The 25,775-nt window shown below is 41.1% G+C and overlaps 2 protein-coding genes across 5 annotated transcripts in view; one reads left to right on the forward strand and one right to left on the reverse strand.

The window, feature by feature from the left end:
* Positions 1–16,438, reverse strand: part of LOC306758957 (nucleoprotein TPR-like) — a 31,282-nt gene extending 14,844 nt beyond the window's left edge. For all 4 annotated transcript variants that reach the window (XM_079244411.1, XM_079244413.1, XM_079244410.1 and 1 more), the window contains exons 1-28: positions 16,227–16,438; positions 15,478–15,582; positions 15,249–15,313; positions 13,622–13,712; positions 13,358–13,461; positions 13,076–13,240; positions 12,834–12,926; positions 12,323–12,403; positions 12,086–12,173; positions 11,713–11,850; positions 11,522–11,616; positions 11,018–11,215; positions 10,821–10,928; positions 10,338–10,558; positions 6,449–6,612; positions 6,241–6,365; positions 5,985–6,133; positions 5,718–5,880; positions 4,999–5,133; positions 4,171–4,311; positions 3,853–4,057; positions 2,848–3,044; positions 2,610–2,750; positions 1,720–1,836; positions 1,408–1,611; positions 1,092–1,282; positions 823–970; positions 412–549 (exon numbers count right to left, since the gene is read on the reverse strand). In XM_079244411.1, the coding sequence (XP_079100537.1) occupies positions 412–549; positions 823–970; positions 1,092–1,282; positions 1,408–1,611; positions 1,720–1,836; positions 2,610–2,750; positions 2,848–3,044; positions 3,853–4,057; positions 4,171–4,311; positions 4,999–5,133; positions 5,718–5,880; positions 5,985–6,133; positions 6,241–6,365; positions 6,449–6,612; positions 10,338–10,558; positions 10,821–10,928; positions 11,018–11,215; positions 11,522–11,616; positions 11,713–11,850; positions 12,086–12,173; positions 12,323–12,403; positions 12,834–12,926; positions 13,076–13,240; positions 13,358–13,461; positions 13,622–13,712; positions 15,249–15,313; positions 15,478–15,582; positions 16,227–16,377 (3,921 nt within the window). In that variant the 5' untranslated portion in view covers positions 16,378–16,438. The remainder of the gene's footprint in view (positions 1–411; positions 550–822; positions 971–1,091; positions 1,283–1,407; positions 1,612–1,719; positions 1,837–2,609; positions 2,751–2,847; positions 3,045–3,852; positions 4,058–4,170; positions 4,312–4,998; positions 5,134–5,717; positions 5,881–5,984; positions 6,134–6,240; positions 6,366–6,448; positions 6,613–10,337; positions 10,559–10,820; positions 10,929–11,017; positions 11,216–11,521; positions 11,617–11,712; positions 11,851–12,085; positions 12,174–12,322; positions 12,404–12,833; positions 12,927–13,075; positions 13,241–13,357; positions 13,462–13,621; positions 13,713–15,248; positions 15,314–15,477; positions 15,583–16,226) is intronic.
* Positions 16,439–16,831: 393 nt separating this feature from the next.
* Positions 16,832–24,552, forward strand: odr4 (odr-4 GPCR localization factor homolog). Its single transcript, XM_079243973.1, has 14 exons — positions 16,832–16,923; positions 17,250–17,354; positions 17,685–17,798; positions 18,049–18,141; positions 19,310–19,416; positions 19,498–19,534; positions 19,884–20,027; positions 20,133–20,228; positions 20,787–20,834; positions 20,989–21,108; positions 21,182–21,296; positions 22,761–22,964; positions 23,980–24,030; positions 24,448–24,552. The coding sequence occupies exons 2-14, from the start codon at positions 17,256–17,258 to the stop codon at positions 24,516–24,518; spliced, it is 1,299 nt and encodes a 432-aa protein (XP_079100099.1). The 5' UTR covers positions 16,832–16,923; positions 17,250–17,255; the 3' UTR covers positions 24,519–24,552.
* Positions 24,553–25,775: the final 1,223 nt, after the last annotated feature.

The raw sequence follows: 25,775 nt of genomic DNA on the forward strand, positions 1-25,775 counted from the left end.
AGCATTCAGCCATTATTATGTCTGAATGGTGCTCCAAAACAGTTCATAGGATTTGTTTATCGCTTCATATGTTTTCATTGTATAGTACTGTGTCATATATTTTTTACTCTGAAAAAGATTAGATTAAAATCAGATTACTAACTAAAACTTAAAAATGTAAAAGAGTACTTGGAGAACTAGTGGGAGCGTTTGGGCTGTTCCTGAGGGACATCAAAGTCCAAAACCAATTCCTACATCACTGTGTTACTTAAGGGTTAAAAATGTGCCTGTTTCTTTCCAGCAAAACTGCAGAATTACTATCATAGAATTTCAGAGATGGCTGTTGATAATAATTTTGTTGTGGTTCATGACAAACTGGCAACAACGAAGAAAGGAAGCATTAGAAAGCACACTGCAGTGCTTTGCTCTTACTTTAGCCTGAGCTTGCAGCAGCTCCTGCTGCAGCTTATCCCTGTCTAATCTCAGCGTCCTGTTGGTTTCTTGGAGAGCATTGATATTCTCCATCCTCTTCAGCTGCTCCTGCTGCTGGACCAGAGTCTTTGTTGTCAACTGAGAGCAGAGAGGTGACCAAACAAGTTTATCTTTATTTAAAAGAGTATTGTGTTATTCACATCGTTCAGTGGCTCAGATCTTATTAAAAACATGATTTTTCTGCCCAGAAAATAAGTTTTAGGCTTCAAAATTAACTATGAAAGGAAATAATGAAAAAAAAAAAAAAAAAAAAAAAAAAACAATTCAGACCAACCAAACAGAAAAAATGTGTTGCAAAAAAAATAAGGCATAAGGTGGATTTCAAGGTGAGGCCGATCAATAAACTCCTACCTGCATCTTCTCCCTCTCAGCACTAAGAGCTTGCTGTAGCTCTTTCAGTTCTCTCTCTTGGTGTTCGACTCGCTGTTTGTAGCGAAGAGCTTCTCCATCTGATGCCTCACTTTGTGCCACAGCAATCTCCTTCTCCCGGCGCACAAACCTACAACACAGACACAAACATGCTTTAAACTCAGCTCTCAAAGCCATGACATCAGCCTAATGTTTCTGACAAACATTAAGGCTGTAAATAACAGGCATGTCTGTAGTTGCACGTGTCTTACCGGAGTATTTCCAGGATCTGTTCCGTGGTCTTTCCCTCCTCGCTGAATGACAGGTCGAGCTGCTGGTGCTGTTGCGCCTGTTGCTGCTGCAGTTGGCGACTCTTGGTGGCCATTTCATCTATCTGCTGGTGCAAGAGACTATTCTGCTTCCCCAGCTCTTCACAGCGCCGGCTTTGACTGGACCGCTCCTCCTGGGGGAAAATTAAAACAAAGTCAGTAACCAACACTTAGAAATTCTCCCACTCAGTTTAGTTTTGTTTTGTAGCTCGAGCATTTAACATGACAGGCTGTGCATTCAAAGTTTGTGCTATCCTACCTTCAGCTGTCTCTCTGCTGTGTTCCAAGCTGCAGTTTTCTCCTGCAGCAGAGAGGTGGTCTTCTTAAGCTCCTCCTCCAGCTCCCTCTTGCGTGCTGCTTCTTGCTGAGATGTTTTCTTCAGCTGCTGCAGAGCCTCCACGTCAGCAGCATGAAGCATCAACTCGCGCTCATACTTAGCTTGTGCTTCTCCAGCAAGCTTAGTCTGTGAGGACAATAAATGGGTTTAATCAGGTTTGAGGAGATGAATTTAGCATTGGCGGTAGAGACTGATGATATTAGTGAGAGGATGTGTGTGTGTGTGTAAAAATACCTGCAACAGGCTGTCCTGTATGGCATTCTGCTCCATTGTGACAGCAGCAGCGGACCTCTCCAGTGCCTCCTGCTGCTCAGCCTGGCAAGCTTTCAAATTGCGCTGCACCTCACACACCTGGACAAACACACAATGGAATATTAATAGTCATGTTCTCTACACTCTCTCTTTATGGTCATTTAGCAGACGCTTTTATCCAAAGCGACTTACATATGAGAGTGAGAACAACACAAGCACAAACTCAAACAGTAGAGGACATCCTAGGAAGGTGCCAGTAAACCACTGGGGTCCAGTTGGACACAGGTGTTGACATTTAGCTGCTGGCTTTGTTGTTTTTTTTCCCTCCCCACAATATTCCCCATTTTAATATATAAAGAATAAATGCAACAATATTTGTTGCAAATAACTGGGCTTAGTTCTCCAACTCCTCTGATAAATATAGCTAACTAAGTGTGGAAGTGCTTCTTGAAGAGCTGAGCCTTCAGCTGGCTCTTAAAAGCTGATAAGGACTTCTGTTCTAGGTTCATTGTGTTATTCCAATGAAGAGTTTCTCCTGTTAGCTTGTGTTTGTAAAGATTAATGTAAAATCAGTCTGTTAATACATATATTTTAACTGACTGGTTATTTCTTCTTAATGTGTAAGAAAGTCTGGTGTCTGGGGAAATTGTGCTCAGTCAACAAAATAAAAGAAAATTTGGATCGATGCGTCTGACAAGCAGGAATAAGGTAAAAATTCATTTTGTCTACTAAAAATAAACAATAATATCCATTATTTTGCCCATGTATAAAACTCACTGTAATGTGAACACCTGACTGTCTTGATCACTTATTTCAATAAAAACATTTGGTGTAATCTCCTCTGAAAGTTTGTGTAGCCTCTTCAACATTACTTGTTTCTCCAGAGCATCCACAGCCTTCCTTCTCTCCTCCTGCTCCTGCTGCTTCGATTTCTCCACCTCTAAAATCCTCTGCTCCAGCTGCTTCTGCACCTCTTCCGACTCCTTCAGTCGGTTCTCCAGAGGGAAACGGGACTGAACAACAGACAAAGTCACATTTCCACCTATCTGAACAGTAGCGTATGACCAGCCAAGAAGTAGAAAACATTGTTTACAAGTGGAAGCGTCATACCTCCTTCTCTTTTTTCAGGCTGTCTTCCAGAGTCAGCACCACAGACTTGTACTGTTCAACAGTGGAGTTTGCATTCTTCAGCTGCTCGGCCAGTTCAGTGTTTTGTTCCTCAGCACTGCGTAAAAGAGCTTTAATCTCTGAGAGTTCCTGCTCTGTTTGGCTGGATGGCTGAGAGGCTGTTGGTACTGGAGAACGCACTGTTGGACACACAGGAAGAGGTTTTAAAAACCAAAAAGCATGACAGGATTATTCTTGATCATCTCCCAAAGCTTACCTTACATCAGTGGTACCCAAACTTTTTCTGCTGGACCCCCTTTTCCTCCATGGCAATATACTAAGAAATGATTAATCTGTTCAATGGCTGCAGTGTAGTTCACTGTAGTTTTAACCGTTTCAGTGTTATTATTCATTCTTCTGCTGGTCTGAAATGTTTTAAACCAGGAATCTGTGAAACTTCTTCAACTGAGCTGAGTTTTCTATGAGACTGATGTTGCTTTAGCAGAGCAACTCTGCTGCATGTGGTAGTTGGGTAGTTTAGTTCTAAAGTAACCTGCAGGCTTTTCTTTGTGTTCAGGATGAAAAGTCCCCAAGTGGTGTTGGAACTTGCTTGGCTTCATACTTCATAATATCAGATGATAATAGTTTTATATTAGTCTCTATTAATCTTTTTAATTGGATTTCCATTAGCTGCAGCAAAACTGCACCTATTCTTCCTGATACATGCAACACACGGTGGTCTCTTCATCAATCACCATCGATAATTAGTATTACTTGGCCATTACTTGGTCAAGCAGATATGCTGCATCATATTTTTGTCTCTTTTTTTTAAAAGAATATTTGAAGTCTCCCTTGTTGATTCATTGGTACTTTTACAAATTTATCCAATGCCAAAACTCCAACTCCAAGTTTTATTTAGCATTGCTGTGCCCTGCCCAGTCTGGGAACCACTGCTTTACACAAACTGACCACTATGCTGTATTCTCCCTGAACATAAATACTGTTTACCTCTCAGTGGTGCTCGGATGCTGGCAGCTCTGGTAGCTGGGGTGGTTGTGCTGGTGGAGGTGCTTGTAGCCTCGGAGGAGGAAGCAGAAGCCAACTGGGTTTTCAGCGCTGCCACCTGCTGCTCAGAGCTACGCAGCAGCTCTCTAGTCTTCTGCTCCAGGGTGATCTGAGTCTCCAGCTTCTTCTTTGCTTCTAACAGCTGAGCCTGCAAAGGAGGAAGAGGAGGAGGCATTACAACACAAGATTCCTGGACGTGAGATGGTACAGACAAATTACATTAGACTTTGACTATGTATCGGACAGAAAGACTTTCCGTACATCCATACTGCGTCCGAGTGCATGTCTCTTTGCAACTTCCTGGTCCAGTCTGCTCTTCATTGAAGCCAGTTCTTTTTCCAGTTGTTCAATTTTGTTGTTGAGTCGATGTTGAGTTTCTGTCTCTGTACGCTCCATTGTCAACTGGATGACGATTAAAACAAGAAAGAAAGTTAATACTAATATTTTACATTACAGATAGTTTTACTGATATCACTTCTCTTAATGCAAAAAAAAATGTAATCAATTATAAAAGTTCATGTTTGGAGTGTTTCAGAAGGACTTAACTGGACATGTTTTTTTCTCTTCTGTATATTTTTTCTTTACATCTGTTTTTTAAAACTAAAAAGATATTTTACATATTCCAGTCACTTGAATAGGTCAGTTTTCTTATCCTAGACTTTATGAGTTTGCTTTGCTTGTATGTAACATTCAGAGGTAAATCAAACAGTTAAACTAGCTGCTAATGTAAGCGTGCATACATGGCTTTTAATGAGGATCACTCTTTATTCTGATTGGCCAGCCTCTAAAAAATGCCTGTAAACAGGATCCATCCAGCTTCAGAAGTTATAAGAATAAGTACTCAGACTTCACTCTGAGCTGTTCTTTAGTAAAAAATTAAGAGATAATTGTTTAAGCATTAACCCCAATTACTATCAGGATGAATTATTAAGTAACTTTAGTTCTACTTTTTAACAGGCAGGTGTCTGCGGTCAAGTGTGAATAAACAAACAAACAAACATCTCTTACTTTAATCAGTAAAGTAATCGTGAGTTTACAAAGAAAGCATGAAACATATCATCTTTTACACTTTTTTTTTTGCTATGATACCTGTATAGTCTTCAGGTTGTTGAGCAGCAGATTTTGGTTACGTTGTTCGGCCAGTATGGCTTCCTTCTCCCGGCTCAGTCGAGACTCTGCCTGTCTCAACATGTCTCTCTCTTTAGTCAGGTTCTCCACGCGAACCTACAGATAAATGAGGTAAAAATGATTATATTAATCAGAACAGGGCGGAAAACAAAAAGAAAACCAGACATGAAAACCACTTTGAAGCAACTAGAACTCAGCTTTGGGAACGGTTGTTCACATCACTGAGAAGGAAACAACGATCTATTACAACAGTGACAAAACTTTTGTAAATCAAATTTTAGGCTAGTGGACATATCCACGGGAGAGATCCAAAGGTTGCTTGGACGCACAATCCTAAACGGCATGTGCTTGAAGTTTAAGACAACAGGATAATGTAAAAACAAGAAAATTAAAAAAGCTGAAGTTTATCATGGATCAACTCAACTTATCACGTCATTCTGTAAAACTCACTTAAAAACATAGAAGTTCCCAAATGATCAAAGAGCCCGACAGTCTGTTGTAGGCTTTTTTTCTGCTCAGCATTATCATAAAGTCCCACTAAAGTTAATACAAAAACCTGCAAGGAAACATGCTACATGTGCTCACCAACAGTTGCTTAAACATGTTAACAGACCCGGGACTGAAATGTGGAATTAGACTGTGTAATGTTTGTTCTTGTACCCATTAATCCTCTTCCTCACCTCTTCCAGAGCCAGTTTTTCATTAGCCTGTCTCAGGTCCTGGCTCAGTGTGTGGATGATGTGCTCGTGCCGTTGGGTTGTAGTAGCAAGTTTCTGGTTTCTGTCTTGCAGGTTGGCAATCTCTCTGCGGTACGCTGAAACATTCTCTTGGAGTATCTCATACCTGATGTACACAAGAGCACGAAGAACAAATGTTCAAAGATCTAAGGGTGGATTTCAGAGGAAAAAAAAAAAAAGCTAGAAGATTTTGTTTTAACTTTAACACACCGTTTGTTGCTGAACTCCAGTTGGGAAGTTAGCTTAGCGTGGCTGGAGCGGAGTCCTGTCAGCTGCCGCTGCAGCCGCTCATTTGTTTCATTCAGTATCTTGTCGTTTTCTGCTTTTTCCTTCTTATACAGGGTAAAAGCATCACTGAGCTGGAAATGCAGAGCAATATATAAGTTCAGTGCACAGTAATTACATTTCCACACTCAGCTCATCCACCATTTCTTTTTTTAACTAATACGCTGATGGTTATCCATACCTGCTTTAAAGCTGCTTTTGTCTGAGCAGTCTGTGCAGACTCTGCAGCTGCAGCTCTCTGAGGCATGGAACGAGTAGCTGGCACTGAAGGACGATCACGTTGAGGGAGAGGAGAAGAGTCCTGACCTGCAGACAAACAGGAAAACGTCATCTTAATCTGTTAACTAAAAGTCACCATGAAGGCTCCGTGTTTATCATTTTGTTGGCACCTTGTGGAGGCAGACTGAAGCCAGTGCTCTGAGTTAGCAGAGCCTTGTACATGTCTCTCTGCCTGGCGCTGGAGTCTGCCAGCTGTTTCTGCTGGTTCCTCTGCTCTTTCAGCTGCTCCACCTCCTTCTGAAGTTTATCTACAGCGGACTCCAGCTCTGTGATGCTGGAAGGAACCAGAAAAAGAAGAAACTGCAGTTTTGCATTTCATATTTGCAAACCTTCTCCAATATGTAGTTCCATCCATCCATCCATCCATCTTCTGCCGCTTATCCGGGGTCGGGTCGCGGGGGCAGCAGCCTAAGCAGGGAAGCCCAGACTTCCCTCTCCCCAGCCACATTTGCCAACTCTGCGGGGGGGATCCCGAGGCGTTCCCAGGCCAGCCGAGAGATGTAATCCCTCCAGCGTGTCCTGGGTCTTCCCCCCGAGGGACGTGCCTGGAACACCTCACCAGGGAGGCGTCCAGGAGGCATCCTGACCAGATGCCCGAGCCACCTCAACTGGTTCCTCTCGATGCGAAGGAGCAGCGGCTCTACTCTGAGCCCCTCCCGGATGACTGAGCTCCTCACCCTATCTCTAAGGGAGAGCCCGGCCACCCTGCGGAGGAAACTCATTTCAGCCGCCTGTATATGAGATCTCGTTCTTTCGGTCACGACCCACAGCTCATGACCATAGGTGAGGGTAGTAACGTAGATCGACTGATAAATCGAGAGCTTCGCCTTCTGGCTCAGCTCCTTCTTCACCACGACAGACTGGCGCAGAGCCCGCATTACTGCAGACGCCGCACCGATCCGTCTGTCGATCTCACGCTCCATCCTTCCCTCACTCGTGAACAAGACCCCAAGATATTTAAACTCCTCCACTTGAGGCAGGACCTCACTCCTGACCCGGAGAGGGCAATCCACCCTATTCCGGCTTAGGACCATGGTCTCAGATTTTGAGGTGCTGATTCTCATCCCAGCCGCTTCACACTCGGCCGCGAATCGCTCAAGCGAGAGCTGGAGATCACGACCAGATGAAGCCAACAGGACCACGTCATCCGCAAAAAGCAGGGACCCAATCCTGAGGCCACCAAGTCGGATCCCCTCAACCCCTCGGCTGCGCCTAGAAATTCTGTCCATATAAGTTATGAACAGAATCGGTGATAAAGGGCAGCCTTGGCGGAGTCCAACCCTCACCGGAAACGAATCCGACTTACTACCGGCAATGCGGACCAAGCTCTGACACCTGTTGTACAGGGACCAGACAGCTCGTACAAGGGGGTCCGGTACCCCATACTCCCGGAGTACCCCCCACAGGAGCCCCGGGGGGACACGGTCGAATGCCTTCTCCAGGTCCACAAAGCACATGTAGACTGGTTGGGCAAACTCCCATGCCCCCTCCAGGACCCCAGAGAGGGTATAGAGCTGGTCCACTGTTCCGCGACCAGGACGAAAACCACACTGCTCCTCCTCAATCCGGGATTCGACTATCCGGCGGACCCTCCTCTCCAGGACCCCTGAATAGACCTTACCAGGGAGGCTGAGGAGTGTGATTCCCCTGTAATTGGAACACACCCTCCGGTCCCCCTTCTTAAACAGGGGGACCACCACCCCAGTCTGCCAATCCAGCGGTACTGCCCCCGATGTCCACGCGATGCTGCAGAGGCGTGTCAGCCAGGACAGCCCCAAAGCATCCAGAGCCTTAAGGAACTCTGGGCGGATCTCATCCACCCCCGGGGCCTTGCCGCCAAGGAGCTTTTTGACCACCTCAGCGACTTCAGCCCCAGAGATAGGAGAGTCCACCCCTGAGTCCACCAGCTCTGCTCCCTCATGGGAAGCCGTGTTGGTAGGATTGAGGAGGTCTTCGAAGTATTCCCTCCACCGACCCACAACGTCCCGAGTTGAGGTCAGCAGCACCCCATCTCCACTGTACACAGTATTGATGGAGCACTGCTTCCCCCTCCTGAGCCGCCGGATGGTGGGCCAGAATCTCCTCGAAGCCGTCCGGAAGTCTTTCTCCATGGCCTCGCCGAACTCCTCCCATGCCCGAGTTTTTGCCTCGGCAACGGCCGAAGCCGCATGCCGCTTAGCCCGCCGGTACCCATCAGCTGCCTCCAGAGTCCCACAGGCCAAGAAGGCCCGATAGGACTCCCCCTTCAGTTTGACGGCATCCCTCACTGTTGGTGTCCACCAACGAGTCCTGGGATTACCGCCACGACAGGCACCAACGACCTTGCAGCCACAGCTCCGGCTGGCCGCCTCAGCAATAGAGGCACGGAACACAGCCCATTCGGACTCAATGTCCCCCGCCTCACCCGGGACATGTTCGAAGCTCTGCTGAAGGTGGGAGTTGAAGCTCGCTCTGACAGGGGACTCAGCCAGACGTTCCCAGCAGACCCTCACAACACGTTTGGGCCTGCCAGCTCTGACCGGCTTCCTCCCCCACCATCTGAGCCAACTCACCACCAGGTGGTGATCAGTTGACAGCTCCGCCCCCCTCTTCACCCGAGTGTCCAAGACATGTGGCCGCAGGTCCGACGATACGACTACAAAGTCGATCATTGAACTGCGGCCCAGGGAATCCTGATGCCAGGTGTACATATGGACACTCTTATGCTGGAACATGGTGTTCGTTATAGACAATCCATGACGAGCACAGAAGTCCAATAACAAAACACCATTTGGGTTCAGAGGGGGGGGACCATGCCTCCCAATCACTCCCCTCCAGGTCTCACTGTCATTGCCCACGTGAGCATTGAAGTCCCCCAGCAGAACAATGGAGTCCCCAGAACGAGCACCCTCCAGCACTCCCTCCAAGGACCCCAGAAAGGGTGGGTACTCTGAACTGCTGTTCGGTGCATAAGCACAGACAACAGTCAGGACCCGTCCCCCCACCCGGAGGCGGAGGGAAACTACCCTTTCATCCACCAGGGTAAACCCCAACGTGCAGGCACCAAGCTGGGGGCTGATGAGAATGCCCACACCTGCTCGGCGCCTCTCACCATGAGCAACTCCAGAGTGGAAGAAGGTCCAGCCCCTCTCGAGGGTACTGGTTCCAGAGCCCAAGCCATGCGTCGAGGTGAGTCCAACTATATCTAGTCGGAACCGCTCAACCTCGCGCACAAGCTCAGGCTCCTTCCCCACCAGAGAGGTGACGTTCCACGTCCCTAGAGGCAGCTTCTGCAGCCGGGGATCGGACCGCCAGGGTCCCCGCCCCTTGCTGCCGCCCAGCTCACATTGCACCCGACCCCTACGGCTCCTCCCGCAGATGGTGAGCCCACGGGAGGCAATATGTAGTTAAAGACATCAATCTGAACTGAGTTGGTGGAAGAACTGTTTGTAAAATGTCTTTTTTGTTTGTTTGTTTTTTTTTAATTTGGTACAGACACAAAAGTCCATGTGAAAAAAATAATGCTAACAAACACAGATACACAAACAACACACAGTTAGTCAAACAGTTTCTCCATACAATGTTTCCTCAAATCAGAGGTATAACAACATCTGCTCCGTTGAGGGTTTAAGTAAGATGGAGTTTTCTGGCTCTTCCTATCACTGCATAAATTTAAACTTTAAATGTCTTTGCAGTGCCTCACAGGCAGGAATGTGAGACTACAAACAACTGATCATTAGAGTTATAAAAAAAAAAAAAAAAACATCCATTAAATCTCAACATGAGGAAAAACACTTATAATGACCAACAAGTCATTGTTTCTCAATGTAACTGTAACACAATGGGCTTGGTAGCAGAACTTAGTGTTACACTATTGTAATGCAAACGGCACAAACATACATCACATGTATAAAAATAAAAAAAGAAATAGAAAAAAAGAAAAAGAAAAAATTAACAGACCAATCCAATCTGCAAGCTGTACTAGAGAAGGTTAATAAAATCACAGGTAGGATTTCTTACCGTGCTGATTTTACACTGGTCTGCTGTTTATCTCTCTCTTCTTCCAGATCCCTCAGCCTTCCCAGAAGGCTTTGGTTCTGACTCTGGAGCTCCGCCACGCTCCGGAAGGACAGCTGCCGCGTGTTGACCTCGGAGGTGCTGGAGATATCGGCGGAACTGCCGTCGTCCTTGGTCACCCGATTCCCTCTGGCTTCCTCCAGCTCCACCAGCATAGCACAAAGCTGGACAAGGGGAGAGATTAATCACTGAAAGCACCTGCATCATCATTCAATGTGGATCATTATTACTACTGGATTAATAATCATTTCGGAACCCCCTTGTTGTGTTTAGAAAACATAACATTGGTGAATATAATTAGAAAGAGCTCTTCATTAACCATTGACTAACCATCTTTCTTCTAAAAGTGAATCTTGTTTCAGAATTAAGCATCAACAGATTAATTCAGCTGCACTTTGTTGGTTGCATCTGACTGTGCTGCCATACCTGTGTAGATGTATCCTCCAGCTGCCTCTCAGTCCTCTGCTTCTCTCTTTCCAGGTCATCGCAGCGCTGCTTGGCCTCTTCTTTCTCCTTCTGCAAACTGTATATCTCCTAACAGCAAAAACATAAACAACACAAACGTTTCTACAAGCTGTTTGTCAAAAAGAGAAAATAAAGTATGAATTAAACATCTGACGCACAGTTCGAGCTTGCTCCAGTTTGTTACACAGGCAGGCCATAGACCTCTGCATGCTCTCATACTCCTCTCTCTGGCGCTTGAGGACAGGCGCTTTGGATTCCACCTCCTGGACAATCTCATCCAGGACTCTGCTCACCCTCCTGGTCTCCTGCTTCTCCAGCTGCAGCTGTGTTTGACTTTCAGCATAGGCATTATACAGCTATAAGAAAGGCATAGAAGGATCACATATTATTACAGCATCTGAGCAGGTTCATATCAAAGCTGAACTAAAGGGACAACAAATTCTTTTAAATTGAGAGTAAAGCTTTTTAAAGAACATTTTCTTTGCAAAATAAGACTAAGGCTCTTTGCAGTTGCAAACACTTGAATGTTACCACAGGTAAAGAATAAGATGTTCATTTATGTTTGATAAGGGATTTTTACTTGCAATCCTTACAAAGTGCATTCTGATTATCCACTGGATAAGTTTTACATAACAGAGTTGGTTTAACCAACATAAACTCACATCAAAGAACTTCATCCCAGGCTTGACAATCGCAGCAATGGCGGCTGCTGACGGACACATGGAGTCCAGCTGTTCCTCCGTCAGCGAAGGCACACCTGCCACAGAAAACACAAAAGCAACAGTCGTTGGCGTACCATTCTTCTGCAGCTTTAACATTTAAAGATATGTAAAAGGTGTATGCATGTTCTTACAGCAGTGTTTTCCTGCAGCCTTCATTGTAGCATTTTCCAGCTCTTTCTCTGTTTTCTTGAGCTTCTCTGTAAGTTCTGCCTCGATCCGTTTCTTCAGTTCTTCAGTCTCCGACACCTTCTTCTCTAGAGCCTTGTTTGCTGCAAATACATGACATCAATCACTTACGTGCATGTAGTGATGCAGCTTCACCTTTTACCGCCGAAAGCTTCAAGCGTCCATCTTTCATATACAGTCCGTGAGTCTTAGTCACTCTTTAGCGGGTGAATCGTGTTTCAAAGTAGCAGACATCACTTCTTCCTGCAGTAAACTGCAAGTCTGGACACCTTTTTTTTTCCTTTTCTAAAAGAACAAACTGAAAAACAAGACTCCCACCTTCCCCCGTGACTTTAACCAGCTTGCTGAGCTCCTCCGTTGCTCTGCTTAGTTCTTGGTTTTTGGCCTCCATGTCTGTTGCTGCGCCCTACAACATGGAAAACATGAGAATACGACCGAGCATCCAGAATCATTAACAGGGAGCAACAATATCAAGATTACATTTCTTTCAAAAATGTCCTTAAATAAAACATTAATCACTATAAGAAGATTTAGGAGATCTGGGGTTGTTCTGACCTTATAGAGAGACGACAACTTGACATGAGCATTGAGCTCGTTGCGGTATTTCTCTTCCATGGCAGTCTGCTCATCCTTAGCCTGGGGACACAAGCAAATAGTTTAGCAACAGATACTGCAAATAGTATTTGTAAACACACCAAAACAGAGAATTCATGACAATTTCTTTGTAGTAGTGACTGATATCGTCACAAATAAAATAAATAAACGAGCTTCTACTGTGATTAGATATGACTGGTGCACTAATCAGATCACAGCATGCTTCCATTATTATATTAGAACAGTTGAGAGTCTTATCCCAGCAGCACATGTTGTGATTCACATTGGGTTTTTTTTTTTTTTCACGCTTTGACACAGAGACATGGCTCACATTCAAACTCAACAGACCAAATGGACAATTTTGTTCACTAAAATGGTCAAAATATAGAACAACTTTTTTTTCTGTTGGTTTATCTAAGCTCATCTAAATGTTAAATATAATTAGCTAAAGACACTGCTTTGTTGACGTTACCCGTTTCACTTTGTTGTTCAGGTCTTCTGCTATTTTACTCTGACTTTCACAGCTTTCCCTCAGAGAAGTCAGCTGACTTTCCAGACTGGTCACCTGTTGCACAGAAAAGTTATCAGACATTCGAGCTGCACACAGAACAGATCATCATACAGTAGTTCACAATCAACATTGTTATACAAGACACCCAATTCTACGTTTGTTTATCACACAATCAGGTGAGATCACGTTCATTTGTACGTTACCTGCTCCTTGCAGCTCTTCAGACTGCCCTGCAGCTCCAGTATCTCTTTGCCTTTTTCTCTGTTGGTGTTTATTAGTTCCTCAGTTTTGGTCTTCAGCTCTGTTGTTAACCACTCAATTTTCTTCTCCAGCAGCTCCTTCTCCTGCTCCATGCGTTTCTCTTGATGCTACAGTGCACAATATCAGTGATGTTTATTTATTGGAAATCGTTTTTTTCATTTGGTCCGTTCCAACATCAGCTCTACCACGGAGCCATTTAGCTTGCAATGAAATCTGGTGTTTACCTGTACTGAGGCTGCAGATGACTGGATATCATGCAGCTTCAACTCCAGCTCCATCTTGACTTTGTTTGCATCTGTTAGTTTCTCATTGAGACGCTTCATATCCTCTGTGAAAACATATAATTAATATAGCATAAAAAATGGGGGGGGGGGGGGGGATTTCTTATGCAAACATGACCTAATCACTGAAAAAAATGAATAAAAATTTATATTATATATAAAGATTTATATTTCAGCTATACATCTCTGTGTGAACCGATGCATTACCTGTCAGGTTCTCCACCTCTTGCGTTCTCTTCTCCAGCAGCCTCGCCAACTCTCTCTTCTCTGCCTCAATCTCATACTTGGCCTTGGTTTGCTGTGAACACATACACAAATAAAATACAATGTTTCTAAAAGTAACACTACTCAGTTTGTTGAGCTTCTTTAAAAAAATGACTTTCAAATAGGCTACAGCCATACAGACTGATAGGCAGAGAGAAATCTATATTCAAAAGATCTATTTATGTCAGATAAAATGTTTTCATTTCATGTGAATCATCATGATCAAATTAACCTCGACAGCACTCAAAACATTTTACTGAACACAATGTATAAAACTTCCTACGTCACCCGCTATGATCAGGATACACTAAAACACAACGCATCTGACTGGGTTCAAATTTCCTCCAGTTCAACATGAGCTCTTTGGAATTTCCTAAAAGTAAATTTCTAAATTAAATTTTAGCAAATGCTTTTCTCCAGGAAAGAACAGTAGCTGCATAATTGTTTTTTTTTATTGCACGTTTTTACAGTAATCCAAGAGTATAACTGTCATTTATCAAATCTACCCATTATCTATCTATCATATAAACAAAGAACAGTTAACCACATTAAGCAGGATCTTTTAACAGTCATTCATGTTGCTGCTGGATCCTATCCCAGCAATGATTGGGCAAGAGGCAGGGTACACCCTGGACAGGTCGCCACTCCATCACAGGGCATCTTTTAACTGATCAATACCTTATACTACAGGTTGCTTGTTATACTGAATGAATAAATAAGAAGATTACAGGTGGACATATCTGTAGTTTTGAGCCACGGCGTTCACCTAAACCAGTGGTGGGGAATCCTGGTCCTCAAGGACTTCAGTCCTGCAAGTTTGAGATGTTTCCCTGCTCCAACACACCTGACGCAAACCAACAACCTATCAAGTTCAGCAGTGACTCATTCATTTGAGTCAAGTGTGCTGGAGCAGGGAAACATCTAATACTTGCAGGACAAGGGCCAAGGCTCCTCATGAATCTAAACTCCAACAGTTAGCGATACAATCTGTGCAGCCCCACTGTATATTGCAGCCCTTTGATGGATGTGCTGATTCTGGCTACTGCAGCTTGCAGTGAATTCAGAGATGGCCTGGATAAGAAGGATATACAGATATCTGAATATGATTTACAGCAGGCTCATCCTATTACAGGACGGTTTGTGGTTTGAAAACAGCTCCATCTTTACTCCTGTGACACTCGTATGTCCTTGGGCATAAATACTTCATTCATCTTCTCTGGCGTATGAATGTACAGTGGTTTTGGGTGCAGATGGTCAGCCACATTTCCATCAGTGTCTCCAGAACAGCTATGGATACATATACCACCACTGAGTATGAAAGAGCAGTGAATAAAAAGTAAAATCACTATGAAGTATTTTGGGTGCCTTGAAAAATGTTATTTAATATAAACCATTATTACTATCATGATAAAAGTGTCAGCTGACTGGGTTATGGATTATTTGACTTATGTTTAAATCAGTTGTAGATATTTAGATAAAGTTTTCTAAACAATAACAAAGCAGATATTTTATTATTATGAATAATCCTGGGAGATCAGTACTAGCGTCCAACCCTAATCTGTATCGTTACCTCTTCTGGTGGTTTGTCTTCGTTGGTATCAGCTTCTATTCCCTTCAAAGTGCTCAGCTCCTCACCTGGACACAGAGAAACAATGTTACCACCAGCAAAAGAACAAAAGGAGGCAAAACTCATGAGTGCTTCTGATCATTGGGTTTTAAGTAAATTAATTCCAGCAACAAATTTCACACAATGCATGATGTGCTGCATGAAAGTACAGAATGGGTGTGTGAGAACTCACTGAGCCTTTTATTCTCCTCTTTCAGGGTCTGAAGGTCTCTCGTGGTAGAAAAGATTTGTTCCTGACTCTCTGCCAATGTCTTCTCAATGTCAAAATACTGCTGCTCTGTAAGGGTACCACAAACAGATAAACATTAGTAGACAAATTGCTAACTTGATTTGTGCTGTTACTTCAGGTGTTGTAGTTTCCTTTATCTCAACATTGGCAAATGAAAGTTTGAAAGAGCAGCAATATAGTCAATATAGCATATTCAATTGAACAGAAGTGAAAATGAATGCTTCAGCTTCATGTGAGTCAACTTAAATACATAATACAGATGAAGGGCGAAGATGAAGGCAAGAATGTAAACATTAATGGCAAGACTTGTTTCTGTGCAGCTAAACGTAAATATGATAGGGAATTTCATACAAACTTCGCTTGCCTTTCTAATAACTTACATTGTACTAAAAACTCCTAAACTTTTATAGTGTTTTAAATCAAGTGAAGCTAATATTAATTTTGAAATCAGCGCAGCAGAATGTTTAAAACAATGTCATATTTAAAACCTCTCGTTATCTCCTGTTTTCCGCCAAAGCTAGCTTTAGCATGGCGTAGCTAACACTAGCTAGCAGTTTCTAGCAGGCTGAATCAAAAGCTTTTATGCAGAACAATAGCAACATGAAAATGTGAGTATCCTGCGTTTAGAACATCATCTCCAGTGTAGATTACTCGACAATGAGCATTATATGGATCATGTACGAGTCACCCACCGGTGTCTGCTTTGAACCGCTCATGCTGTGTCTTGAGCGCTTCGTTAGCATTTTGTAGTTCCGTCACAAACTTCTCAAGCTTGTTTTGGATGCCTTTGGGGAGTTTGTTTAACTCTGCTCGCTCTAAAACTTGCAGTAAAACGACCGCCATCTCCGCCAATATCCCCCTACAAATATCACAAACTTAACACCAGACTGCAGCAATCATGAACTTTTCCTGTGATCAAAACCTGGTGAGAACGCCAGAAAAAAATGTGAAACTACATTCACATTAAACCGGATGAGGATCTTGAATTTTCAAAATAAATCCGTTTAGCAATCAATCCACAACTGAGATCTTAACTTTCTACTCAACAATACAACAGCTCCTTTCGCTTTCTTAAATATGTTAAGTTTTTTGCCCTCGTCATTCATCCAGGAAAACATTAAATGTGTTTGATCAATCTGTTTCGATTTTTGTTCTCTTTTGAAATTCATCTAGAAACCTGTAAGGAACGCCAATAAAATATTTAACTTGACCATTTAATCACGCCTCAGTGGTGACGACAAAGAACTGCGACGGAAATACGTCAATACGCAAAGGATTGTACTAAATTGAGTTTTATTGCTCTGCTGACGAACCACTTACAGCTGTTAAAATTAAAAGCAAGGTGCCAGTTTCCTGGCTCATATTTTACCAGTATTTTGCTTCGTTCAGGTATTTTCCCCGCTACAGATGGAAGCTACTATATTTTAAGCTGTAGGCTATGCTAAATTGGAATCTGGACATACTGTTTTATCTAAAGATAACAAATTAAGTAGCAACCGGCTAGCTAAAGTTAGACTGGAAAGACTGGTCAACATGAAAACAGATGTTTAACAATCTAAACTACTGCACTTGCTATTTTGTGAAAAATGAAATCGTCCAGTGGTAGTTAGCATTGTTTTATTCGCTACATGTTTGCGTCTTAGTTTAACTTCAAGCATAATGTTTAAGACAAATATCAAAGTGCCTAATTTTGTGTGACGTGCCTTTCTTTGTAGGTTGTTATGGGTCGTAGTTATATAGTAGAAGATGCTGTGGAGGAATATCTGTCTAAACTATGTTCACAAGAAGTAGGTCCAGTCGCAGGCCTGCTTATTGGACAGGTAAGGTTGCAAAAATGTATTGTATAAGGTCCTGTAATGTCCAGAATTTCTGTAAAGAGATGGAGAAAGGCTGGGATTAATAATTATTTCATTCATAAATGTTCTTGGGTCAACACTTAACAAATTTAACCTTGTTTAAGGTCTGCAAAGCATTTTACAGTGTTATGATTAATTTACAGATTCAAATACTAACTCTGTATTTGTATATACTCTGAATCAGTTGTTGCATTTTTCCTTATACTTGCTCTCAAGCAACTTTTTTATGTTTTGAGAGTAGTTCTAAATGGAGAGAATAGAGAGTAAGTAATATTAGTCAACTGACTATTTCAGAGCTCAGTCCAAAGGGACTTCGTTGTCATGGCAGCCCGGACACCCCAAAGTGAGGAGTCTGCTGGGGCTGGACAGTCTGTGGACAAAGACTGGGTATCTGAGCATGCTCGGCAGGTAAGCATAAGCTCTCACTGTTGAAAAATGTCATTCAAATCTATTTCATGATCAGTCAGTAAATGGGTAAGCTTTCAAACATAACCAGACAAGCTTTGAAAGCAGCTGTGTATTTCTACATTACATAGGTATACATCTTTACCTACAAAAATATGACTGAAATCCAGTGGACAAATCTGGTTACTTTAAAATTGGCTGGCGTTTGCAGGCTTTTTAAACTTTACAGTTTACTTTTCCTAACAATTTCCAGGTGTCCAGGATGCTGCCTGGAGGACTGTCTGTATTGGGAGTCTTTATAATCAATGATACTGATGTCAAAGACACACAAACCACACTTCGACAAGTGAGTCATATTATCACATACATGCAACAATCTTTGATTTTTATTCTTAATTTATCTTCCTTATAAGTATTAATGCTGTAAAAAAAAAAAAAAAGCTTTGTTTTTTTTTTTTCTCACTGCTTTAAAAATGTCCTTTTTTTCATTTTTATTTGTAAAGTTATTTTCATCATTTTATCAGAAACCAGTTGTGACTAAACTGACTCATAATCTAGAGAAATCCTGTTGAAGTGTTGCAGGAAAATGTTTGGTTTTGAATCAGGGAAAACTAAATTTTGATATATGTGGCCCATTTTTAAATATTGAATTGATCAATATGTGACCTGTTGACAAGTGTTCATTAAGTTTAAAGTTTGTCATTGGCAACGTGTATTTGCACAGTTTACTGACTTTTAATGCATTCAAGCCTCGGACTTCTCAGAGCCCCTTTGAGAAGAAAGTTCTGCTACCTGGATCTGTCGAGAACTGTCTTTAACCACGTCCACGCGTAGTATGTAGTAGGCTTAATATATAGAAAAAATAGAAGTATTGCACATGAGATTGGCTGTATAGCTGTTTGGTGGCTAGCACTGTTGCTGTACAGCAAGACCTTTCCTGGTTTGAGGCTTGACTGTAGGGGAGGGGTTTAATCCGGGCCTATTTGTATAGAATTTACATCTCTCTGGATACTCCAGCTTCTTCTCACAGTTCATAGACATGTATGTTAGGTTAACTTGTCCCAAGAAATGAGCATGAGTTTGTCTCTCTGTGTTGGCCCTGTGACAAACCACCACCCTGTCCAGGGTGTACCCAGCAGCCACTCACCTAGTGGCTGTTGGGATAGGCTCCAGCTACTCTCACTTCTTAAATCCTTTAATGTTGATTATCTCCTGTCCGTGATGTTGCTTTTATGTTTTTCAGTTGCTTATTAAGGGTCAGTAAATGTTAATTATTGCAATACACCTAGACTTGTATCTGGCAATAAGAAGACAGCACTTGTTTAAACTCAGAAAATATTGATAATGTCTGTTGTAAGCACAAACAACATAATGGGCTGATTTAAAAAAACAACTGTAATAAACCTTTAATATCGCTACAATAAGTTTAAGACCACCAGAAGGCAGAAAACAAGCGCAAATATTGTTTGTGTGTGTGTGTGTGTGTGTGTGTGTGTGTGTGTGTGTGTGTGTAGTTAGTGTTTGCAGTGGAAAATCTCATCTCTTCTGAGTGTCTGTGGAACCCCACAGACGATGATGTCACAGACTGTGTTACACTGCACGTCAACCCTAAAACCAGAAAGTATCCTTTTAAGACAGTTTCATTGTTTCAAGTCACTACCAGTCAGTGTGCATCTTTCTTTTTTTAACCCCCTCATATCAGAACTGTCTGCAGAACCTTTGACGTCAAAGACCCCAAGGTTAGTCTGTTTTTATTTGCTGAGAAACTTCTAATTTCAAAAAGGTGCTCGCCGTTTCTGTCACAGAAGCACACTGAGCACAGGATGATGTTGATAAATGTTCAGCACCCACATAGAAACAGTCCACAGATTTATTCAAGTTAGTTTTCACGTCTTTAAGTTATAACTAAATGAATTCACTAGGAATAATTTAAGAAATCAAGATTATAACTCACAATATTTTTTTTCTCTTTTTAAATTTTTTTTTAAACCAATATAAATAACAGTTTATTCCAGGTGTTATTTGGTCTCTTATTACAGACGTGAAGTGTTTTTGTGCCATCACTAACTTTGTCATTGGTTGTTGCAGAGTGTGGCCAAGCCTGCAGACTGGAAGTACCAGTCGGGCGTGTGTTCAGCCTGGGTCACACTGTCATGTTGGCTGAATGTAGATATGTTGATACCCTTACCAGACAGCAGAATTAACACAGACAGCATGGATAAATGTCTTAAGGTTAGCCCACACATGCATACAAACACATGCATTCATATTTAAATGATGGATAAATTGTATTGAAAAGATGGAGTTGGACTGACCTCAGGTCACTGAATGTTTCAGGAAGGACTGAAAGTGTGGGCACACCAGATTGAGAGTGGAATTTGTCTCATTGATGGAAAAAAGATGCCAGAGGACTCAGAGCTCACTGCAGGACAGGTTGTATGAATCTGAAATAAATCTGATAGTATGAACTAAATGTTTTTTAAAAAAAAACAAAAACAAACTACTAGAGCTTTGCTTAAGAGTAACGGGTGTTGAATTTTATTTGACTAACTTTTGAGCTGCCTTATACTATTTACACAAATTCCATTTTGTTGCTTATTATGTATAAAAAAAGGACATTACAACAAAGAAGTGGTTACAACACATAAATTCAATAAAATTTGATTTTTTTTTTTTTTTTTTTTTTTACTATAAATGTGATTACAAAATACTTAAGTGTAGTTAACTTAAAATATTACATCTTAAATGTGCTTTGGTGTCAACCGATTAAAAAAAAAAGAAAAGGAAAAAAAAAGTTACATTTTTTATGATTACAAAAAAAAAAACATAAATAGTTTTAAAGATTTTTAGAAATGCATATTCCGACCTGCCTAGGTCTGAAAGACACTAAAAACGTTCTCTGCCTCTAGCTGTCAATTTAGGATATACAACATTTTTCATTATTTGTTTTTGTTGAAAAGACACAATTGTAATCCCTTTTTTTTTTTGTAGAAGAGAAATGTGAGGCAGATGTACACAGCTCAGTTGCTCATCACGCCGGTAAGATTCACACACAGAAACACATAAAAAGGCACGTTTGGTTGTGTTTCAAGAATATGTTAGGTTTGATAAATAATCAAAGTCCATACAAAGCTTTTAAATCAAGCTGTTTTCAGTTTGACATGAGCATGAAGGAAGACTTTCTGTGTGCTAGAATGTGCAGAGGGTATCAGATGTGGTCCAGCCATGTGGAGGCAGTGTGTCCATCAGGGGAGTAATTCACAGCAAGGCCTTCCTACATGGCAACAAGCCAAAGGCCAAACTGGCAGAAAAGGTAATAAATCCTGTGGACAAAGTCAAAAGAAACTGAATGAAGAATTCAGCATTTACACTTGCTTTGTTAACAGCTGCTGAAGAGGGATGTGGTTTCTACGGTGACCACGAGAGTTCAGATGTTGCTGGAGGAGCTGCTGACACAAGACAAGGAGAGCAAAGGCAGCAGAAGAGACAAACAACAGATAGGTACATGCAAGCTATCTGGAGTTTGCCCACCCAATCATCTGCCTCTAATTGTAGATTAGCTAAAGTCAGGGTCGTGGGTGGGTTTGGGATCAGCCAATCGCAGCTGAGAAGCTGGGTTTATGCGTTTGGAGGAAGAGGGACTGACTGAAGCCCTGTACAGTACAAAGTAAATTCGTGTACTAGCACAAGATTAATTAATGACAAAGATTAAAGTGTAAAGGGATTTTGATGTAAACAACTACTTCCTTTTTCCTGCTGTGGCTTTAGTGAATGATGGCTGTTTTAGCTGACTTTAAACATTACAGAAATAGTTTACTAATGATGTTATCCTTTATCTTTAAATCTTTTAACAAAACCCAAAATCTGTCACTAAATCTGAATTAATGCAGTTATTTGAGACTCAGTAAGATGGAAAAGAAAAGGATAACTTTTATTATTGTGCCTGGTTTTGACAATAATATCATGAAATGTTTTCTGAGTGTGAGTATAGGAACATGTACTGTCTGTAAGTAGGAATACTGTGACCGTGCATATTGCCTCATATCCTCTTATAAAGTATGAGCATCTGCAGGAAATGCTGTCAGCCGTATACATTAGTTTACACCAGTTTGCCCTCATCACCTCATAATGGGGTTTGATCATTTACACTGGTTGAATGAGACACTAATTAACAGCCACTTATCAATTATTAAGTAGTTTTCTTTGAAGGTAAAACAACCAAATCTTTAATGTCCCACCTACCCACTGAATTTGAATCAAATTGTGTGTCAATATTTTTTATATTTACTGTATACTGAGCAGGAATTTTGAAGAAAAGTGCGCCAGGAAGGAATATTAATGGTTGCTCATACTTTGGCTGATATGATTAGGAAACAAGTAGCACTCCATAATCCGTTCTGGCTTTTGCTGCAGCAGCAACAAATTATATGATCAATTATAACGTTTCTTATCACAGAAGCTAATTTTCATTATCAGTCTTTACGCCCAGTGCAGCTGTATAGCAACTAGTCATTACTGTAGCACCTGCTGACAGAGACCCACACATCTTCCAGAACAACTATCGATGAAAGACATGGATCTACAGTGTAACATGATTAGCCAGGCCTTTATTCTAGACCAGTTTGCTGGTTTATATTCCAATATTTTTCTCTATCCCTACTGTTTAATTTAAACAGAGATAAAAAAAATAAAATAAAATAAAAAAAAAGGGGGAAAGATAAAAAAGAATAATTAGGTTGATTTCACCTTAAATGAGACCATTTGTGGAAAATGTCATAAAAGCAACTTATTTAAGAGTTATGCTATTTGATGTAGTGGCTGCTGCTCATTAAAATATATTTACTCTAACTTTTACTATCTTAACTAATAACCACAGTAACATTAAACAAGAACCTCAAATTAATATTATTTTTTTGTTAAACATGTACAGTAACAGATGTTTTCACTCATCTCCGTTTGTTTCAGAGCTACTCTCTCTTCCTCGGCGTATTTACTGTCCCGCAAAAATGTCTGGACCAGTGTGTGTGTGTGACTACCAGTTTAATGGCGAGGGTTTGTCTGAGATAACGGATCGGCTGAAGGAGATGCTGGACATCAATGCCACTGAGGACGATTTGGATACCACACAGGAAATACCTGCTGAAGTCACAGAGAGCGATGACACCACAGGTTGGAACAGTGTTTGTGTTTTACAACATACAGTAGTTTATGTAGTAGATTTGACTCTTTACATCAAGGATGCATTATAGTCAGCTAGTTAAACACAGTCAAGTTTGGAATCTATTATGCTGATGGATGAAGCAGGTATAGAATGTTAATGGACGGATGTTGACCGCAAGTCTTTTATTTTACAGTTTGTGCTTGATTCATTTATGACTTAAATTAACAAGACAAAAACAATAAATAATCTCTAACAAATATAGTAAACACCCAGCTGTGGTCAGCTGCTGGACAGGCATCTCACTTTACTGAGGAGTCCATTTTACATGCTCATCAATGCTTACATCAGTGCATACATATTCTTATTTTAAAACATCCAGATACATTTAGTATTAGTCCATTTATTTTCCCAACATGAATCAGTGAAGGAAAAGAAATAAATAAGACTACAAGTTAAGTGTTGCCTCTTGTCAATGTTGTAGTTAGCCTCCTGCCTTACAGAAATCCACAGTTTTATAAATATTTAATCAGAATGTTGGAGAAAAAGAAATGAAAATGTGTCCCAACGCAGTTTAAGCTGGCACTTTTACTCTAATGTCAGTTTGATTATATTTGCATGGGGAAAGCTCACCTGGAGTGAAAGACAGCGACAGACTGTCCTTTTTTTCCCCTCACACACAACAACCACCTTCAGTCCTTCCTGAGCAATGTCCATGGTACAGAAGCTGTTTTTCAAAACGAGTGAAGCTGTAAAGCCAGCAGGAAGGTCAAAGGTTTGAAAAAGAAAAAAACTTTGAAAACTGGAAAAAAAAAAAAAAAACATGTTATGAAAAAGAAGTAAGAAGTTAATATTTTCCATGGTTGGATTTTACTTCCAATCTGAGATTATCTTTATTCCTCCTGTAAATTTTATACATTTGTACATTTCCGTCGTGTAAATTAGATTTCATAGTACTGTAACACTATTTACACATTTTGGCTGTGTTTAATGTGGTTGATGAGAATTTATTTTTTGTGCTTTAAGAGCCCATTGTGGAAAAAGTTGAAGTGGAGCCCAAGAGAAACAGCTACATGGGTGAGACATACAGCAGATAAATCATGGTAGAAAGTAGATTGACACATTTGCTGCACTTCATCTCATTTCATGTTCATTAACAGCACGCCCCTTCAATTATTCCAGACTTTTAAAATATATTTAATATAAAAACAATGTTGTGGGGGAAATATTTCACTGTGTCCACAAAAAAAATTGACTGTAGTTGTTACTGTGTCTTTGGACTGGTTGTCTGTACAGTCCCCCGCCTGGACTGACACCCGCGCCATTGAAACTCTCCTGAACATTCAGGCCCATTTTCCCAAAATATTTTTACTGTTATGCTCTTATTACTGTTTTGTCACCACGTGTCATTAGAAACAGAGATAAGCAAGTACTGAAAATATGAAGCAATTTTTAATTTCTCTTTTTAAATTCTCCTTTTTTTTTTTTTTTTAGGTGTTGCCATGGCTACTGCTGTTGCCCTACTCGCCACAGCTGCCTCTATGCTATATCTCAGCGATGTTTGACTTATAAAAATAAAATTTTGTTTGTTCCATGTCCATCAAGCATCTGTTGATTGAATCAGAAACTACAAGCACTCAGAGAGCGCAAACCACCGCTTTTCTTTTTTCTTTTTTGCTAATTGTTGTGGGCTTTGTTTTTGAGTTAAAAGCTTAATAGCAAAATTATCCATATTTCCCATAATTAGGAATCCTTTAAAAATGCCACCTTATCCAGACAGTGATCCGGATCACACTCAAGCTCTCATCATTTATTCCTTACTCCATTTCTGAAATTTCATCAAAATCCATTCATAATGTTTTGACAGACAGAAGGACAGACAGACAGACAATGCAACGCCACTGATAACACACAGAAACCTCCACCTTGGTGGAGGTAATAAAAAATAAGGTTATGAAAAGGAAATAAACGAGGAGCAGTTACAGACTGGATTCCCAGGTTGAGGCTGAATAAACGCTCATCTTTAAATATGATCATTGTTATCTGAAAAAAAAAAGTTTTTATTTAAAATAGCTGTTCATTAGCATCCATCTTGCCTCTCGCCCGATGATTGCTGGGATAGGCTCCAGCTTCCCCGCGACCCTTCAATTGAACAAGCGATCAAGAGGATGGATGGATAGCATCCATCTTGTACAAGCAAAGACTTGAAATGCTGAGAAATATCTCCAACTTAGACAACCTTAATATCCAGCTTAAACCAAAGTCTCTGGAAAAATCCAAACATTGAGTAGAAGAATTTTTGCTGTAGTTATTTTGTTTGGACCTTACTGATGTGCATGGTGTGTGATGCGTTTTTACTCTAAGACCCTTAGATCAGTAAACTATGGTGACTATTTTAACTTAACAGTGATAAATTAATAAAAGATGGTTACAAAAGTTGTGGAAAGCAACTAGTTATTGTTAAAGATTCCTTCCTCTGACTTCTCTGTCACTAAACTCCCTGTTAACATGAGGCTTCATCAGCCAATCCATCTGCATAAAAAACTAATTATAAAACATTTTTTTTAATTCAGCGCAATGGATATGGCCTGGGAGAACAGATTTATTTTATTCAAAATAAAACCATTATGAGAGAAGTGTGTCGTATAATGTACATATGATAAACAATAGATGTATCCTTCTTGAGCACAAGAAATGTTTTTTTTTACTCCACACATAACTCAACATTACTAAACACGTTATGACTTTATTATGACTACCGAGCAAATGTAGGCAGCAAAGGCCAGAAACATGCTTTTCATATTCCTGAGTAAGTCAGACTG

Source organism: Telmatherina bonti, assembly GCF_933228915.1.
Source record: "Telmatherina bonti genome assembly, chromosome: 7".
In the NCBI taxonomy this organism is placed as follows: Eukaryota; Metazoa; Chordata; class Actinopteri; order Atheriniformes; family Telmatherinidae; genus Telmatherina; species Telmatherina bonti.

Coding starts and splice junctions, on each gene's coding strand:
- odr4 (XM_079243973.1), top strand. CDS start 17,256: ATGGGTCGTAGTTATATAGTAGAAGATGCTGTGGAGGAATATCTGTCT. Junction 18,142..19,309: donor CACAAACCACACTTCGACAA/GTGAGTCATATT, acceptor GTGTGTGTGTAG/TTAGTGTTTGCAGTGGAAAA. Junction 21,109..21,181: donor AGGCCAAACTGGCAGAAAAG/GTAATAAATCCT, acceptor CTTTGTTAACAG/CTGCTGAAGAGGGATGTGGT.